This window comes from Aplidium turbinatum, chromosome 14 (genome assembly GCF_918807975.1).
Source record: "Aplidium turbinatum chromosome 14, kaAplTurb1.1, whole genome shotgun sequence".
In the NCBI taxonomy this organism is placed as follows: domain Eukaryota; kingdom Metazoa; phylum Chordata; class Ascidiacea; order Aplousobranchia; family Polyclinidae; genus Aplidium; species Aplidium turbinatum.
In genome coordinates, this window is record NC_137485.1 from 3,472,425 (window position 1) to 3,490,210 (window position 17,786).

The 17,786-nt window shown below is 36.1% G+C and overlaps 2 protein-coding genes across 6 annotated transcripts; one reads left to right on the plus strand and one right to left on the minus strand.

Moving 5' to 3' along the window:
* Positions 1–2,214: 2,214 nt before the first annotated feature.
* LOC145783069 (baculoviral IAP repeat-containing protein 7-like) lies at positions 2,215–7,436 on the minus strand. Its single transcript, XM_082594843.1, has 6 exons — positions 7,166–7,436; positions 6,685–6,817; positions 6,222–6,334; positions 4,815–5,484; positions 3,969–4,142; positions 2,215–3,700 (listed from the first exon to the last, which is right to left on the minus strand). The coding sequence occupies exons 1-6, from the start codon at positions 7,263–7,265 to the stop codon at positions 3,349–3,351; spliced, it is 1,542 nt and encodes a 513-aa protein (XP_082450969.1). The 5' UTR covers positions 7,266–7,436; the 3' UTR covers positions 2,215–3,348.
* A 1,927-nt stretch (positions 7,437–9,363) lies between these two features.
* On the plus strand, positions 9,364–16,858 carry LOC145783070 (uncharacterized). 5 transcript variants are annotated; one of them, XR_014290900.1, is made up of 7 exons: positions 9,364–9,649; positions 11,200–11,866; positions 12,109–12,282; positions 12,407–12,639; positions 13,136–14,557; positions 15,079–15,236; positions 15,482–16,858. XR_014290900.1 is itself a non-coding variant. In XM_082594844.1 (4 exons), the coding sequence occupies exons 1-4, from the start codon at positions 9,508–9,510 to the stop codon at positions 12,579–12,581; spliced, it is 1,158 nt and encodes a 385-aa protein (XP_082450970.1). In that variant the 5' UTR covers positions 9,364–9,507; the 3' UTR covers positions 12,582–12,849. The 5 variants fall into 5 exon arrangements, 1 of the variants encoding a protein (XP_082450970.1); XR_014290902.1 differs by having other exon boundaries at positions 15,079–15,224; XR_014290899.1 differs by having other exon boundaries at positions 15,079–16,858.
* The last annotated feature ends 928 nt before the right edge of the window (positions 16,859–17,786 follow it).

The window sequence follows — 17,786 nt, forward strand, 5'->3', positions numbered from 1 at the left end:
TTAAAAGATAATTTTGTTTCATTTTTGTATGTGGATCTACATATGGCAGGCATTGGTGCACTTTATTGAACACAACAGTGACAATCTACAAACAGTGTAATAATTGCATGCATTTATATTTCAGCATAACATACGCCTACAACAAAATAATTTTCACTTTTCAAATATTAATTTCTAATCTATTTTACTTGCTATTCTCCTTTTGGCCTGTCGCTTGTATACGCTTAATGGAGCATCCCTAGATGTCATCCAGCAAAATTAAGTCAGCAAGCATTGGTTGATTCTGTTTTCCCTGGTACCTCTTTTCCATTGTAGGTAGGGTATTTGGTATTGTCTTTGGTAGGGTATTGTCCATTGCCTTGTCCATTGGGTATTGTCCATTGTCTTTGGTAGGGTAACAGTAACACGCATGTCATCCTTTGCATTCAACCGGTTTTGACTCTTTGTTTTGATAGTTACTAAGGATGAAAATCCTGACTTACATAAATATGTAGACGTAAAAGGGATTAGGCTATAGCAGCCATGGCTCTCTTTACCAAAAGGGGATATGCATAAACCTTTTACAATCTTAACCTAGCCTAGCTGGCGTCTACAGTAGCTTTGCTGCAACTGATAAAATTTTGCAATGTTCAAATGGTGGCAAAAACAGTTATGTGGAAAGTGACGTAATAAACGTACGTAACAAAAAACTGTACGTAACAAAGTAGAAACTCAAACTAGAAATCATCAGCATTGTTTGAAGTTAATATCTTTTCTTTTGAAAAATTTATTCCATTTTTGAAATTATACACTAAGATTACCATTAGGCCTTCATGGAACCCCTAAAACTAGTCCGCGTACCCCTTGGGGGTCAATGGACCCCAGTTTAATAACCTCTGACGTAGAACGTTTTTCTCCCCTGGAGTCAATGATTGATGGAGAGGCATGTCTTTCTCGGTGTTGCGGAAGTCTTTCGCTCGATTATCCCATTTACTAGCTGCAGACCCATAAGAAGAGCTACTATACCTTTAAGTCACCACACAGCTGCCATTGATGTTGGTCATACTTTATGCATCTCAGAAGTTGCACCTTAAGATTTGCACCACACGAATTACAGCATAGGCTATGTGAGGGGCCCAACTATTGCCATGGTCACCAACTTTGCATCCAAAATACAAGTGGTATGCTTTCCTGACCACAGCCGTTATACTTCGCTTTTGTAAAGAAAAAGTTATTTCACCACAAATGTAGCAGAAGTTGTCTGCTTTATTTATGCATTTACGAGGCATGTGCAAAAAGAGCAGTTAAGGTTAAACACAAGAAGTTTTTACAAAAGAAGCAAGCAAACAACCCAAAAACATATGTCAAAACAAAAATAATATTAATAGACAAGTCATCTACCTTCCAACAAATATATTAAGTGCAGAATTTCATCTGACCGATGCAAGCCACAACAGAAAAACTCACACTGTTTTCCTCGTCAGCAAGAATAAAGCACATTTTGGCACGGTGCCATATCTCAAAAACTAGAGCTAATCAACAAATTTCAAGTGGATATTTGTTGTCAGCGACCCAAAATTAGCCAAGATTGACCCAATTTGTTTCAGAAGCAAATTGGAAGTTGACCAGTGTTATATACAAAATCGCTATCACGCTCAAAATGAGAATTGAATTCAGATCAATTTGTGGTATTTGAAATTGATTTTAAAATCAGCTTACAGCAATGGTTCCCAACCATTCTTTGAAGCGACCCAAGTTTTCTAAAAACAAAAACTTCAGAAAATTTTGCGAATCAAGCATAGGCTATTTTGATATTTTACTTTGAAGGCATCCAGACAAAAAAAACCCATAATGGTAGCATGACGTGTTGCTGGCGTTTTAGATCGGTCAAAAGCAACATGAAATAAGAACGAATGGAGGCGATTGCAAAATAAGAACTATCGATAACGCAGCTTTAGCTTACTTGTAACTGGCCTCTAAGCTAATGATTTATTACCAGTAATCTACGGAACACTAGTGTTCCGTGAAAAATCCTTCAAGTGTTTTGCAAGAAATGTATTGGATTTACTAGGTACAGTTATTTTGGTTTAACCAGCTAGTTTGGTTTGGTAGCTAGTTTACTGCTATTTAGGTTTAACCAGCTAGTGTTGTGGTGTTTTATGGAAAAAAAAATCAAAATCACCAGCGCTTCGCGTTTGTTTATCTGCAATTCCTGCCAGAATATCAACATGTGTAAATGAATTGGTGTTGGTTTTATTGCATCATCACAAAATTTCAAAATTTATTTAGCATTCATTCAACTGAGATATTTCTGAAATACTGTGGGTATTAAAACAACCAGGTACAACAAATACAAACAGACAACAAGTCCCAAGCCAGAAAAATCAGTCCTCGTTCACTTTGATCGAATCAATGTAAAAAAGATATGATTTGATGGCTGATTTAAAGTAATTACATTTCCTCGTTTGATGAATTACTCAAAAAATGCTTTATTTTCAACACACAGGTCAAAGCAAAATTTCCCATGAGCTAATTTCTTGTTGGAATTGTTGTAGAATTTAACAATTTTGGAAATACTACAAAAAAAGAAGCGAAAAAACCAACATCAAAAATATTCTGCTTTTAGAGTGATGTTTATTTGCATCGAATCTTAGGCATAAACGATAAGAAATGATGTTTGTCGATTAAAAAAAGGAAAAAAGTGTTTTTATTGATACAGTTTTATTTCATTCTTAAACGAAGCGTTGCCAAAGTGGTCAAGGATTTACAATTTTTGAAATGATATCACACTCAATATTTTGAGGCAACGTAAAAACGTGCTAAAACTTTCAACACAATATTTTGTTAATTTCAATGCCGCAAATAAAATCACTACAACAACACAGCCAAAACTACAAGTATAAAGCAAAATTAAGTGTAACAGCAACATTTTTTATGGACATCTTAACTATTTCATATAAAAAATCACGGTAAGAAAGTGCAATATTAGTTATTATAAACCTTTACATAAAATAAAACTACAATTGTTAACACAACAAAAAACATAACACAAGTTTGGCTTGACATAAAAAATACAAAACACTTACACAATATTGTTAAAAACCGTTTCTGACAATACGTTTTCATCAGCAGGCGCATTTAGGCGCATTAGGCGCATTTAAGAAAATAGCAGTGCTACTATTTTCATGATGTCAAATAATCTGAGTCTACAACCTTTACACTCATCAACGCTGTGTTTTCTCTGGTTGTGTCGCAGTTTCTTGTTCTTTTTCAAATGAATCTTCTTTTCATTTCTTTAATATCCCTTCGTTTGCTTCATTGATGATGCAACAATGACTTCTTCAAAACATTTTTGGTTGGTTTTGTTCTTCAAGACAGGTAGGAGCGGATCTTCTCTTGGATGACAGTTTTGCAAACTGGACATTTGGAGACTTTCTTGGAGCATTCCAAACAAGTTGAAAGATGTCCACATGGAATGAAGACCATACAGGATGGCTCAGATTTGCACATTTTACACAAACGCGATTCTTCCAATTTCTGCATCTCTTCAACTCCAGCAGTGGTAGAAAGATTGTTTATAAACAAAGGAGAGCTTTGATCTTCTGCAGATGTTGTTTCTTCCTCATTAGATCCATTAGGAATGTCTTCATCTGGAAGAGCCACCAACGCTTCCACAAGACTTTCGAAGGAGGAAAAACTCTGGTTGCTCGTTTCATATTTTCTAAAAGCACAAACATAAGACTGAAATATTGTCAGATTACTATTTAACTTCTTGCAGGATTAAATTAGAACTAAACTATTACAACTGGTCAACGGTTGCAATATATCCAAACACTTTGAATTAAAGTAACTTCATTTGCCCTTAAAATAATATAAAATTATTTAAAGATTTTTTAAATTTAAAGTATTTTCAGAATGATTCAGTAAAAACTTATTGCTGCAGCACAACAAGCAAGTTTTTACCAAAATGATGCCCATAAATCTTTTACCTCATGATAACTTCTCTTATTGCAGTATCTTCAAAACCCATCTCCCGAGCTTGAGAAACAAGTTCTAAAGATCTCATGTCTTCATCTGTTTTTCTTTTCCATTCCCTCATGTTCTTTCTTGGGTCGATGATTTCAGGAGCATCGTTCACCCGATTGGTTCTGTTTTCTGAAAGTCTGTCAAATCACAGAAAAGAATAAAAAGCATAAAAATACAAAACATACAAAACGCGATTAGTAAAACCATGGCCACCTGAAGATGCGGCCTGATTTGTCACATTTTGCAGATTATGATTACAGCTACTGCTAGTGCTTGACTGACATTTTTTGAGATGTTTTTACTTTTTGCGGTTTCCTAATGACATAAAACTTTTTTGTTGCCTTGGGGTAGCAGTAGCAAATGAGAAAAAGTAAGTTGAAAAATGCTAAATCAGACTGTTGTTGAAAATTAGCAGTCTGACTAAAATTTTCGAAATCAAATTTTCTTTGTTTTTTAACATGTGAAGATGTTAAAACCTTTTGTGTCATCTGGGGAAAAGAATAAAGAAAGCGTAAAAATCTAATTTTTAGAAAAATTTATTCAAACGTTCGCCCAAAGTTAGAAAAACCTGAAAATTTCTGCAAAATGTGACAAATCAGGCCGTATCTTTAGGTGGCCATGGTAAAACGTTTAATAAATAACAATAAATTATTAAAATCATGTTTTAAACAGAAGTCTAAAAGCTTCAGAAATTGAAAACTTGTAATAATAAAAATAAAATGTTAAAAATAAAGCCTTTAGGACATGCAACATCCGCTTTTTCATTGAATAAAATTTTGGTCCTTTTGTTAACACAAAACATCATTTACCTTGGCCCAGATTGAACTTCTCTCGAATGAGCAGTTGCAGAAATTGTGGAAGGATTGTAGAGCACCGGTCTTCTTAAGTTTGGAAATCTAGCGACAATATCATGAACGAAAGAAGGTCCTTTGTGTTGAAGGACATATTCACACATGGGAAACCATTTGGCGTGCTCCTCCCATGGATTGTCATCCCGATCCCAGTTTTGCAATCCTCCATTGCAATACCAGCACTTCGCACGATCCCTCTCTCCAAGGTAGTACATCCCTGCATCCACGATCTCTTGAGGAGAGGCACGAATTCTGTGCGCTGGCCAAGTGCCTGGGTTGTCCAAAAACGTCTGCAAACGAGAATGAGCTTCCCTCATGTGCGGATTGATTGGATTCAGGCAAGGAAACATTGCTTTGAGATTTCGTTGTTCTTCTTCACTCAGATGGTGTGATGTAGGATGTCTGTTATTGCTTGAAGTTGGAGAATCGTTTGTGTTGGTTGCTGTAGAAGACTGCGTTGAAAAAGCCACAGCAGCACTTGATGGAGAGTTTCTTTGAGAAGTATTCGAAGAAGCAGCAGCAGTAACATTTCCAAAATTGCTTAGTCGTGGTGAAGTAACAGAATGATTTTTAGGTTGACTGCTGCTAGCACTCGTGTTTATGAGAGGTTTTCTTCCAAATAGAAGCCCTGGAACAATATGAAAATATTTTGAACCACAGCGTTGATGACGTACAATATATATGGTGTTGCGCTTTCACGCAAAATGACAAGGTCTTCGAAACAAATTTTAAATTAGTATTAAGCAAAAGCGAACTTCATAGTGGTTATTTCCGACTGACCATTAGATTTGCACATAAATTCCATTGTGCTTCAAGATTGCATCATTAACACTTTCCATCAAAACGTAAGCAAGATTTTCCGGAAGCGTGTTTCAAACCACTTTGGCTTCAAAAATTCTTACTGCAAAGTAAAACCAGTTGCACCAAGTTAACAATAAGTTTAACTTATTACAATGACTTGCAGCGCCGCTTTTATAATATGGCATGCTACTACTGCCGCGGAGTGTGCATTGTGCAAGCGTGCTCTTAGGTTGGGTTCAATCTTGCGCAAACTGAACAGTATCAAGAAATGCACCGAAAAGTTTATGCTTTGTTTTCTGATGTGCTCATGCACTGCAGTAGCGTGTGCAAACATGTTGCTACTTTTTGAAGCAGACTACAACAATGTTCTAATGGAAAATTTAAAGCATAGTGCTGGAAGGTGTTTCAATGAGCAGTGCTACATTCAAGTCATCCAAGTCGGCAACAACACATGCTCTAAAAGCAACTTGTCTTTTATTTCGTCTTAGTAATAATCTTCTTTAATGTTAGATTTCCTACAAAACGTAAAGATATATTTGTTTACAATTAAGAAATTTTACAAACCTATTGGAACATTCCCAGTTTCTCTCCCGTTTATGAAGTCACAATCAGGTTTATGCCATTGGGGTAGTGTGACGTCATCACCTATCAGCCAGCTGTCAGCTACTTGTCCACAACTGAAAGAAAAGCGATTAAAGTTGAAAATATTTAAATCGTAAATTCCTAGGAAACTTAGTAACTTTTCTGTAAACTTTTATCTTAAATGAATACCACGTTTATATCATCGGTACGACGTTCGAAAGAACATAGATTCGACTCCGCTCAAAAGAAGCGACTGCTGCGTCTTGACAAGATATTTAATGTGCCTGAAAATGGTCACGAAATATTGGCTTCTTTGTTTTATTGTTCTTTATTTCTAAATCTTCACACGCCAGACGTAAGTCTGGATACAACAACAAAAACACCACTACTTTGTATGCCTACAAATTGATAATTGTGTCACATGGTCTGTCAACATGAAGCCTACCTGAAGCATTTTACTCTGTCACTGAACCCTGTATAGTAGAAACCGCTGGAAGCGAACTTGCAAGTGTTTACTGCAACTGCTTGTGGGAAGTCCTTGAAAGTAGAAAGTCGGTATGTTTCTCTTTCTGGGTTGCCTACAATAGAACATAAAAACAATTTGAAACGATAAAAAAATAATAAACTAAAACTTTTAAACTTCAAGTCTCCTCCTAGAAACTAAATACCGCTAGCAAGATTTGAAAGAGTTTCATCCCCTTGACCAAGATAATATCTAACAAGCAGTTAAAATCAACAGCATACAATGTTGTAATGTGTGCAGGGACGGATCCAGCAAGTAGTCTTGGAATGAGAGGAGAGAATTTTGACAAAGCACGATGATGTGAAAATGGCCACTGGATCTACATGCAGACAACACACATGGTTGAACAAGCATGACTTGAAGCTTTAAACATCGACACTAGAAATGTAAATAAGTAAAATACCTGGTGGGATATAAACGCTTCTTTGTCCTGGTGGGTCACGAGTAGAGGCTAGGCACCGTCCGTCAGGTACAATGTCAGTAAGCTGGGCGACAGTAGCCATGTTACTCGTAATCAAGTTTTCTGCTTATGCGATTAAAGTGGCAGCTAGCCGGTTCTTCAAACGGTGGTTTGATGTTGCTGTTTCGTAACGTCAGTGCAAAAGTTAGTAATTCAAATTCATTAATCAAAAGTGAATAAAGTGTGTAGTTGAAGTCTAAATGAAAATATATGTTTTAATTTATCTGGTGAAAACTATTCACAGACATTACTAAAACAAAAAACTGTAGCCCAATTCTTACGAATGAAAGCAACCTATCTCACTTTGCTATCAATACACAATGCTTTCCAAGAAAATGTGTGCTTACAAAAAAATAAAATTAGACGTGTACACTGTACACTGTACAGTTTCTGAGTACATTTTTCGCAAAATTAGACACAAGAACAACATCATTTACCTCGCTAAATAACCACAAAACCCAGGAACTAATTAGCTTCAGCTAAACCTCTCTTATAACAGACTGCTGCATTAAACTCAAACCCCTCACAATTCGTCTTAGTTTAAACAGAAAATTCTGTCATTTAACATTGGTTCAACGTCTGCAGACGTTGCATCAATCCAAAAATGATAGATTTTGTTGTCTGGGAGTCGTGAACCTTCTTTCTCTGTGCCATGCGCGAGTGAATGATATCGAACGTGTGCTCGCTTGTATTTGTAGCTGACGACGAAGACTGCTGACGCTGAGTGCTGACATGGGCGAATGTTCTCGTCTTTTCTCTCTTTATTTATCTTTTGCTCTTTTTCTTGTTATTCTTTGTGGTTACGTAACACAAGTGTATGCTGTGACGCTTTTTCTTTGCTGCTGTGGTAAAGTACAGTGAAATTTTGGAAAACATCGCTGTGGGAATGGAAACTTACAGAGAAATATTTTTTTTTATAAAAAGTTGTTTATTTGAGATCGCGCTGAATTATTTAAAGCACAATTTTTTGCTTAGTTTTTTTTTCCAGTGACGTTACCGATCGCGCCTAACAGAGTAGTGAGGCCCTCAAAAGCAAAGAAAAACGACAGCCACAAACTGAAATGTTTTACAATTTCATGTGGACTTATTGCCAATGCTAAACTTTTGCGTACAGAAATTGTCAGTGAACAATAATTTTGCTTGGCACTGAGTTACGCAATAATTGATGATTGTTTTTTTTTAATTGATTTTTGAACTTTTATGTTCTGTTTTTCTATGTTGTTTTATGATGTTTTGTTTTTAACCCACACTACATTTTTAAACATTATTAACATCCTGGAAAAAATTACTTTATATATCATAACAGAAATAATACACTTGGAGACAGTCTGCCATTCCGGTCAAAACAGTACTTTTTATAACGTTACTTGCTCCTAATAAAGCAAGTAAATTTCTTAGCAAGTAAATTTCGTTATTTTCACTTTGATGCAACCGACACTACGACCTATGGTTTTTGTGGTTGGAAAAAAAATTGTTTTATTTTGCAGATTTAAAAAAAATAGGTTTTTATTTTCTTACCACCCAGAAAGTTATCAACCGTCATGTCATTTACAAAAAGCACCAAAAAACGAAAAAATGAGAGTTTTAAAAAGTTTCAGTGTGACTAGTGATGACAGTTTACAGAAAACGAAAAGAGCTGCAACTATGACCTATGACAAACCAAGGCGATGTGTCGCCAGGCAGCCAAGTCGCAGGTTAGTTACATCGGTTACGACTTCAATCATTTAGGCCTTTTAGTTGGTCATTTGTTATTTTGCAAAGTAAATTAGCTTTGCACTTTTTGATTTTATTTTGCACGAACAGCGCGACAAACTGTTAAAGTACCAAAACCAACTTTTGGGGGATGACCAAAGCAAATAAAGTCGTCAGCTCATACAAAGCGTTTTTTTACTGTAGTTTTTTTCTTAAATTTCAAGCCTGGAGTAAACAAGACGTGGAAATGCATCAGCACAACTTGAAAACATTTAACTTACGTAAGTAATGTATGAAAGAGATGGAAACAAGTAAGAGAAGAGTAGAGAAAATCCTCAAACACAAGATAAAGAAAGACATCGATCACGTGATGTGACGTAATACTATTGTTCAACTGGCTATAAAAGCCTGATCAACGATCACAGTCACTCATTTAAGGTTGAAAGTGCTCAAGTTATTTCACAGTATTTGTATTTGCAATTAATAAAAACGTTTCAACCACTGATTTCTGTTTTAATATTGCAAAACAATACAACTTGCAATATATTTGAAGAACGTGCCACAGATTAATCGAATAAGAAGTAAACTTAAGTATGAGTGACACGTCTACCACTTCTGTTGCCCTATTTGTTGATATTGTACCTGACGGACGGTGCCTGGCCCCTGCTCGTGATCCACCAGGACAAAGAAGCAATTATATCCCACCAGGACAAAGAAGCAATTATATCCCACCAGGTATGTAACATTATTTTTAGTGTTAACTTCTTTAAGCATATCTAAATACACAAAACAAAATTGTTCACCAAACATTTAATGACGAAATAATTTTTTACATATTTTCGGTGACTGCAGACCACGCTATCACAAACTCAGTCGTGCTGACTGACGAAACGTCGAAAATAAAGCTAATTTTCCTTGTCAATATCTTGTAATAGTCGCTTGAAGAACCTATTATACGTTAAGATATGTTGGTTTTAATAAATCCAAGAATAACTAGGGTTTTGTGTTCGGTTACTGCAGTGCATAAGTAAACCAACAAACATAAACATGCCTACGTTGGTTAGGTCACATTAGTTAAGCTTTACGTGTGAGAAACGTTGGTCTAATGCGGCCCGCGTAACTGTTCTATGTGGCCCGCGTCAAAATTTCGTAAAATTTTTTTTTTTTCTTTTGCAAAAGTGAAATCATTTGAAGCTAAATTACCTGTGGAAAGTACAACTTGAAAACAATAACACCGCACATTTTCCTACCTTGCAAGAGCAAAAGCTTTCTACAACAGCCAAATATAGGCTACCCATTGCCTATGTATGTGTCAATCTTATGGAGACATTTAATGCAAGATTTTTGGACATAAAGAGTAAAGAAATGGAGTTAGATATTTTTGCCTCTCCTTTCAATGTGGTTGCAACTGATGTTCCTAGTAACTTCCAACATGAAATAGTAGAGCTCACAGAGTGACGGTACGTTGAAAGCGATGTACCAAAATATTCCACTGCTCAACTTTTATCAACGCTACATAAATGCTGATGATTTTCCAGTCATGCGGAAACATGCTTTGAAACATGTGTCTCTGTTTGGAAGCACCTACCGTTGCGAGCAGTTTTTTTCCAAATTGAATCTAACAAAAAGTCGGCTTCGCTCCAGACTGACTGATAAAAACGTGGAGATGTAGTTAAGAGTTGCAACATCTTCCGTGTCAGCAGACATCACACGACTCACCAAAAATAAAAACTTTCAGAAATCCCACTAGCTGTGAAAGTGAAATAAATCATTGTCTACTTCGCTGCATTTTTTATCTGTAAATAAAATTTCGAAATTTTAGTGGCCCGCCTGTGTTATTTCTCATTTTATGTGGCCCGCAATACTAAAAAGGTTCCCCACCCCTCTAATCTATTTGCACACTCCGCGGCAATAGCAGCTTGTGATATTTTGCAGGCGAGTTTGCAAGTCACTGCAGTCACTGCACTCAATCTAATGTAACTGTTTTTGGTTTTGTAATACTGTAAGAGCAAAGTAAAACGTAAGTTCATTGCAATAGCCTTGAAAGCCGTATTTACGTTTTGATGGAAAAAGTTACAATGATCTATGAAACTTCAAAGCGCAATGCGATTAAGACACAAAGTTAAATTTTAGTGGGCACAATCAACAAAAAATTTCGTGTTTGCTTAATACTTGTTCAATGTTTTAATTTTGAAGTTTTGTCTTCTCATTAAAACACCAACTGTTCAGCCAGATTATCATGCACCATTGACGGACTTGTTTAAAATACTTTCATGTTATTGCAGGGTCTACAGTTGGAAGGATACTTTGTAATAACACGGATACTAACAGCTGCCAATTTAGGAATGTTTCTGCTACCTCACTTGAAGTAAACAATTTTGAAAACTTTGCTGTTTCTTCAAATGTTCCTCGAAGAAACTCTCCATCAAGTGCTGCTATAGCTGTTTCTACGCAGTCTTCTATTGCAATTTACACAAACGATTCTCCAACTTCAAACAACCACAAACATCCTACATCACAACGTCCGAGTGAAGAAGAACAACGAAATCTCAAAGCAATGTTTCCTTGCCTGAATCCAATCAATCCGCACATGAGGGAAGCTCATTCTCGTTTGCAGACGTTTTTGGACAACCCAGGCACTTGGCCAGCGCATAGAATTCGTGCCTCTCCTCAAGAGATCGTGGATGCAGGGATGTACTACCTTGGAGAGAAAGATTGCGTAAAGTGCTGGTACTGTAATGGAGGATTGCAGAACTGGGATCGGGATGACAATCCATGGGAGGAGCACGCCAAATATTATGAGAAGTGTGAATATGTTCTTCAACAAAAAGGACCTTCTTTTGTTCGTGATATTGTCGCTAGATTTCTCAACTTGAGAAAACCTGTGCTCTACAATCCTTCCACAACATCAGCTGCAACTGCTCAATTGAGAGAAGTTCAATCTGGGCCAAGGTAAATGATGTTTCGTATTGACAAAATGAACAAAACTTACTCAGTTTCATTTCAATATTTTATCTACAGCATTGCTATAAATTTACAATGTTTGTAAAGATTTTATATCACTATCCAAACAAAGCTTCAAAACTGTGTGGCATATTATTTCAGTAATTCTTTATTTATCGAACATTTTACTGATTGCGTTTCGTATGTTTTGTGTTTTGATGTGTTTTTTAATTTCTCTGTAATATTGATAGACTTTCAGAAAACAAAGCCAACTGTGTAAACGGTGCTCCTGAAATCATAGACCCAAGAAAGAACATGAGAGAATGGAAAAGAAAAGCAGATGAAGACATGAGATCTTCAGAGCTTGTTTCTCAAGCTCGGGAGATGGGTTTTGAAGATGCTGCAATAAAAGAAGTTATCACGAGGTGAATATATTTATTGGTGTCATTTTGGCAATTGGCGTCATTTTGGCATTTAGTTCTATTACGTTGCGTGTAAGGTATAAAATAGTAACGTGACATTATTTCAATTTTATGTTTGTGCTTTTAGAAAATATGAAACGAGCAACCAAAAGTTTTTCTCTTTCGGAAGTCTTGTGGAAGCGTTGGTGGCTCTTCCAGATGAAGACATTCCTAATGGATCTAATGAGGAAGAAACAACATATGCAGAAGATCAAAGCTCTCCTTTGTCCACAAGCGATCTTTCTACCACTGCTGGGGTTTAGGAGATGCAAAAGTTGAAAGAATCGCGTTTGTGTAAATTGTGCGAATCTGATGCAAAAGGTTCAAATGACCTAAAATGTTCTGTAATGATGCTTTCATGAAATAATTGCAAATCTAAATCAAAGTTACTGTTTCAAGGCTTAAATTATATGTACATTTTATATCTTGATTTTACGATGATATTTTGAAAGGTAACAAATCACGCCAATGAATATTACAACTTTTGTTTTATGCATTAATTTAACAAACAATACATCACTCCATGATCCATTTCAGGATAAACTACCATGTTATTTGTGTTCATACACATGTGAAAAAAATGCAGACAAAATTGCATGGCAATTAGTTATCTTTTGACTCAATACGCGATCTTCTAGCTTCTACTGTAAAGGTGTTAATAGAGCCCCCCTAAATAAAATGCTAGGAATACACCCCTGCCTACAATATATCATCCGAGAAAGTTAAGTAAGAGGAACCCTTCTGCCAAAGTAATAAACAAACACTGAAACCAAAAACGTTTTCATTGCAAATTTTATAAAAAGCACTTTTTTGTTAGACCTGTTCATCCCACTTTCCTCTACATCAGGAGTTTACCACAGTTTGGGAACACAGTGGTACGCGAAGGTCTTTCAGATGGTACGCAAGAAACTTACTGAAGTTGACAGCTCAGCTAAAATAAAATAGACCTAATACAATTTACGCAAACTTACAGATTACTCAATATGCGTTCTTGTGTCATAATCAACGACGCTCGAAGTTGGAGAATTGTTTGTGTTGGTTGCTGTAGAAAACTGCGTTGGAAAAGCCACAGCAGCATTTGATGGAGAGTTTCTTTGAGAAGTATTTGAAGAAGGAGCAGCAGTAACATTTCCAAAATTGCTTAGTCGTGGTGAAGTAACAGAATGATTTTTAGGTTGACTGCTGCTAGCACTCGTGTTTATGAGAGGTTTTCTTCCAAATAGAAGCCCTGGAGCAATATGAAAATATTTTGAACCACAGCGTTGATGACGTACAATATATCTGGTGTTGCGCTTTCACGCAAAATGACAAGGTCTTCGAAACAAATTGTGTTTCAATCAGCAGTGCTACATTCAAGTCATCCAAGTCGGCAACAACACATGCTCGAAAAGCAACTTGTCTTTTATTTCGTCTTAGTAACTAATAATCTTGTTTAATGTTAGATTTCCCACAAAACGTAAAAATTTATATTTGTTTACTATTAAGAAATTTTACACACCTATTGGAACATTCCCAGTTTCTCTCCCGTTTATGAAGTCACAATCAGGTTTATGCCATTTGGGTAGTGTGACGTCATCACCTATCAGCCAGCTGTCAGCTGCTTGTTCATAACTGAAAGGAAAGCGATTAAAAGTGAAAATGTTTAAATCGTAAATCCTCAGGAAATTTAGTAATTGTACATGCCATGATTGTACAAGATTGTACATGATAGTACAAGAATTTCACTCTGTTCTGAACCATGTTTAGTAGAAGCCGCTGGAAGCGACCTTGCCTTGAAAGTGGAAAGCCTGTATCTTTTTCTTTCTAGATTGTCTACAATAGAACTTAAAACAGTTTGAACTGTTAAATAAAAAATAAAGTGAAATTTTTAAACTTTCAATCTGAAAAAACAATCGTTGCCAACAAGATCTAAATGAGTTTTATCCCCTTGACCAAGACAATATCTAACAGGCAGTTAAAATCAATGGAATACAAATTGCACAGGGGCAGATCTAGCAAGTGGTCGCGGGGGAGAAGAAACGATTTCAACAATGCATGATTATGTGAATGTCTATGACTATGTTCATCTGAACTTGCAAATGCATCGTTAATAAAGTTACTTTTCTGTGTTTTATAGATGGGCAATCGCCCCAATTGCCGCCCCTAGAATCGCCACTGGATGTACATGCAGACAACACACGATGGATGAGCAAGCTTGACTTGATGAAGCTTTAAACATCAACACGAGAAATGTAAAAAGGTAAAATACCTGGTGGGATATAAACGCTTCCTTCTCCTGGTGGGTCATGAGTAGGGGCTAGGCACTGTCCGTCAGGTACAATGTCAGTAAGCTGGACAGCTGCGGTTGCCATGTTACTCATAATCATGTTTTCTGCTTATGCGATTAAATGGGGTAGCCAGTTCTTCAACGATGGTTCGATGTTACTTTTTTGTAATATCAGTGCAAAAGTTAGTAATTCAAATTGATTAATCAAAAGTAAATGAAGTGTAGCCTGTAGTTGAAGTTTAAATAAAAATATATGTTTTAATTTATCTGGTAAAAACCATTCACAGACATTTTTAAAACAGCTTCATTTTCAGCTTCATTTTATTATTTTATCTATTGCTGTAAATTTACAACTTTTTTAATTTTATATCACTATCCAAACAAAGCTTCAAAACTGTGTGGCATATGATTTCAATAATTCATCATTTATCGTACATTTCATTGATCGCATTTTGTATGTTTTGTGTTTTTTATCCTTTTCTGTGATTTGACAGATTTTCAGAAAACGGAGCCAATCGTGTAAACGGTGCTCCTGAAATCATAGACCCAATACAGAACATGAGAGAATGGAAAAGAAAGACAGTTGAAGACATGAGATCTTTAGAGCTTGTTTTTCAAGCTCGGGAGATGGGTTTTAAAAGTACTACAACAAGTAGGCTAGTTATCATGCTAAAGCAAAAAATCTTCACTGAATCATACTGAAAATACTTCATTCTTTAAACTACTTTGAATAGTTTCATATTATTTCAAAAGCAAATGAGTTAATTTCAATTCAAAGATTACAGATCTATTGTAAGTGCTGAGCAGTTTTAGTAATTTGGTTCTAATATAATGTGTGTAAGATATAAAATAGTAGCCAAATCTGAAATTATTTCAAGGTTAAGTTTGTGTTTTCAGAAAATGTGAAACAAGCAACCAAAATTTTTCCTCTTTTGAAAGTCTTGTTGAAGCACTGGTGGCTCTTCCAGATGAAGACATTCCTAATGAATTAAGTGAGGAAAAAACAAGATATACAGAAGATCAGAGCTCTCATTATAGGCTGCATTGCCAAGTGGTGAGAACCCTGCAGCGACTTTCGAAACGGCGCCGGTTCGACACCGCTGAAGAGCATGCGGGTGTGTCTTTGGTAAGACACTAAAACGACACGACAAACAAAGAGCTCTCATTTGTTTACAAGCGATCTTTCTACGACTGCTGGAATTGAAGAGATGCAGAGGTTGGAAGAATCGTGTTTGTGTAAAATGTGCACAACTGAGCCATCCTGTATGGTCTTCATTCCATGTGGACATCTTTCAACCTGTTTGGAATGCTCCAAAAAAATTCGAAATGTCCAGCTTGCAAAACTGTCATCCAAGAGAAGGTCCACTTTTACCTGTCTTGAAGAACGAAACTAACCTAAAATGTTTTAAAGAAGTCATTGGTGCATCATCAATGATGCGAACAAAGCAGTGTAAGCGAAATGAAGAGGAGATTTATTCTTGCTTTTTTTAAATTTTTTCTCTTGTTTTTGGCGAAATTCCACTTTAAGAGTTGGTGGTGGGCATTTTGCTATGTTCCCGCAAAGCTTTTGTATCAAAGTTGTCAGATACTTTATTTATTTCTTGCTCAATTGATACTCCAAACTAGCCGAAAAGTAGCCCAATCCATATAAAAGTTAAGACAAGTTTAAAAGCAGCCTAAAATTTGAAAGTTTGCACAAATTAAGTCGAAAACGGACTTTTCTGCTACAAATGATATTCATTTTGTGAAATTTGATTTGAAATAAAACCAAACGAAATCAATCATCGCATAACCTTCGACTGCTAATATTTTCTGATTGGAAAAACTTTATGTTTCTTTCACTTGATCTTGTGCGACTAAGCAACAAAGATAAACACGGGACAGGAGTGCAAGCTGCACTAGACGAATGAATGATAGAAAAGGGAAGACGATACAACACACAGAAAGTTAAAAACATTGAAAATTGTTTTTTCTCGTTTAACCGGACCAGTTTAGCGTGATTCCACATCAAGTCATGGTAGACACGAAACCTAGTATCGGTCATACTTTTTGAGGGTACTTGAAAAAATATTATGTTTACATATGGTGATCTTTTAAAACCATTGAAAAACACGATGTTGTATTTTGCACATTTTAAAAATGAAACAAAAAAAGTTTGAACACATGTAGACCGGAAGACTAGTTAGAACACATTTACATTCAAACGTGAAGCAGTAGTACTTCGCCACCCAGAATAATGAAGTACGAAAACAATTTGTGGTCTCAGCCAGTGGCGTAGCCAGAAAAAAAATTGGGGGGGGGGGGGGAAAATATTTGATGAATTGAAGAGAACAACAAAGTGTTTGATTTAAGCCATCGCCACTTGATGTGCAGTGGCGTATCCTGATGGGTTGAGCAAGGGAAGCAATGAAAGTGGTGGAGTTAGAGCGTGACGAAGGCACGCGTATTCTAGGGGGGTCCGGGGGCATGCTCACCCGGAATATTTTTGAAAAATTACACTTAAATAACGGATTATAGCTCTTTCTGGAAACACTTTTAGGGTAATATTTGTATGAAGTTTATTAGCAGATAAACAGATATTAACTTATTAAAAGGTAGCTCTTAGCCTACAAACAAACGGGCAAAAACTGCGGCTAAAATTAGAGAACACCAAAAACTCAGCTACACAAAAACTCAAAAACTACGCAAAAACCCAACAGAGTAAGCCATTTTGAAATTAGTTCAAAGAAACGTAAATCGCGTAAACATTGCGCGATTTACAATTTGCAAAATTTATTGGTGTCTTTCTGTGTGTCTAAAACAAGTTCTGGGGGTGTTAATAGCCAGATGTCTTAGAAAACGTTATAAATTTCTACAAATTTTATTACATTTTCAACAAAGGGCTCAACTTCGGAATCCAAACTTGGAAAATTTTGGGGGGCCATGGCCCCTTTTGCCCCCCCCCTGGCTACGCCTATGGTCTCAGCTTACTTTATATTGGATGACTGAAACTTTGAATAATGTGAAGGGAAAAAAGTAAATCTTTGTACCTGTTATCTTTTGTTGCCATAGTCAGAGTTAAAATGAACTGAACTGAACTGAAAAAGAAAACGAGTTTTGTGGATCATTTGTAAATTTATTTGATCTTTATAGCGTCCTCTTTTGATTTTATTTTTCAGAAATATTTTAGAAATTGTCGACCAACTGCTATTGATTTGTCTTC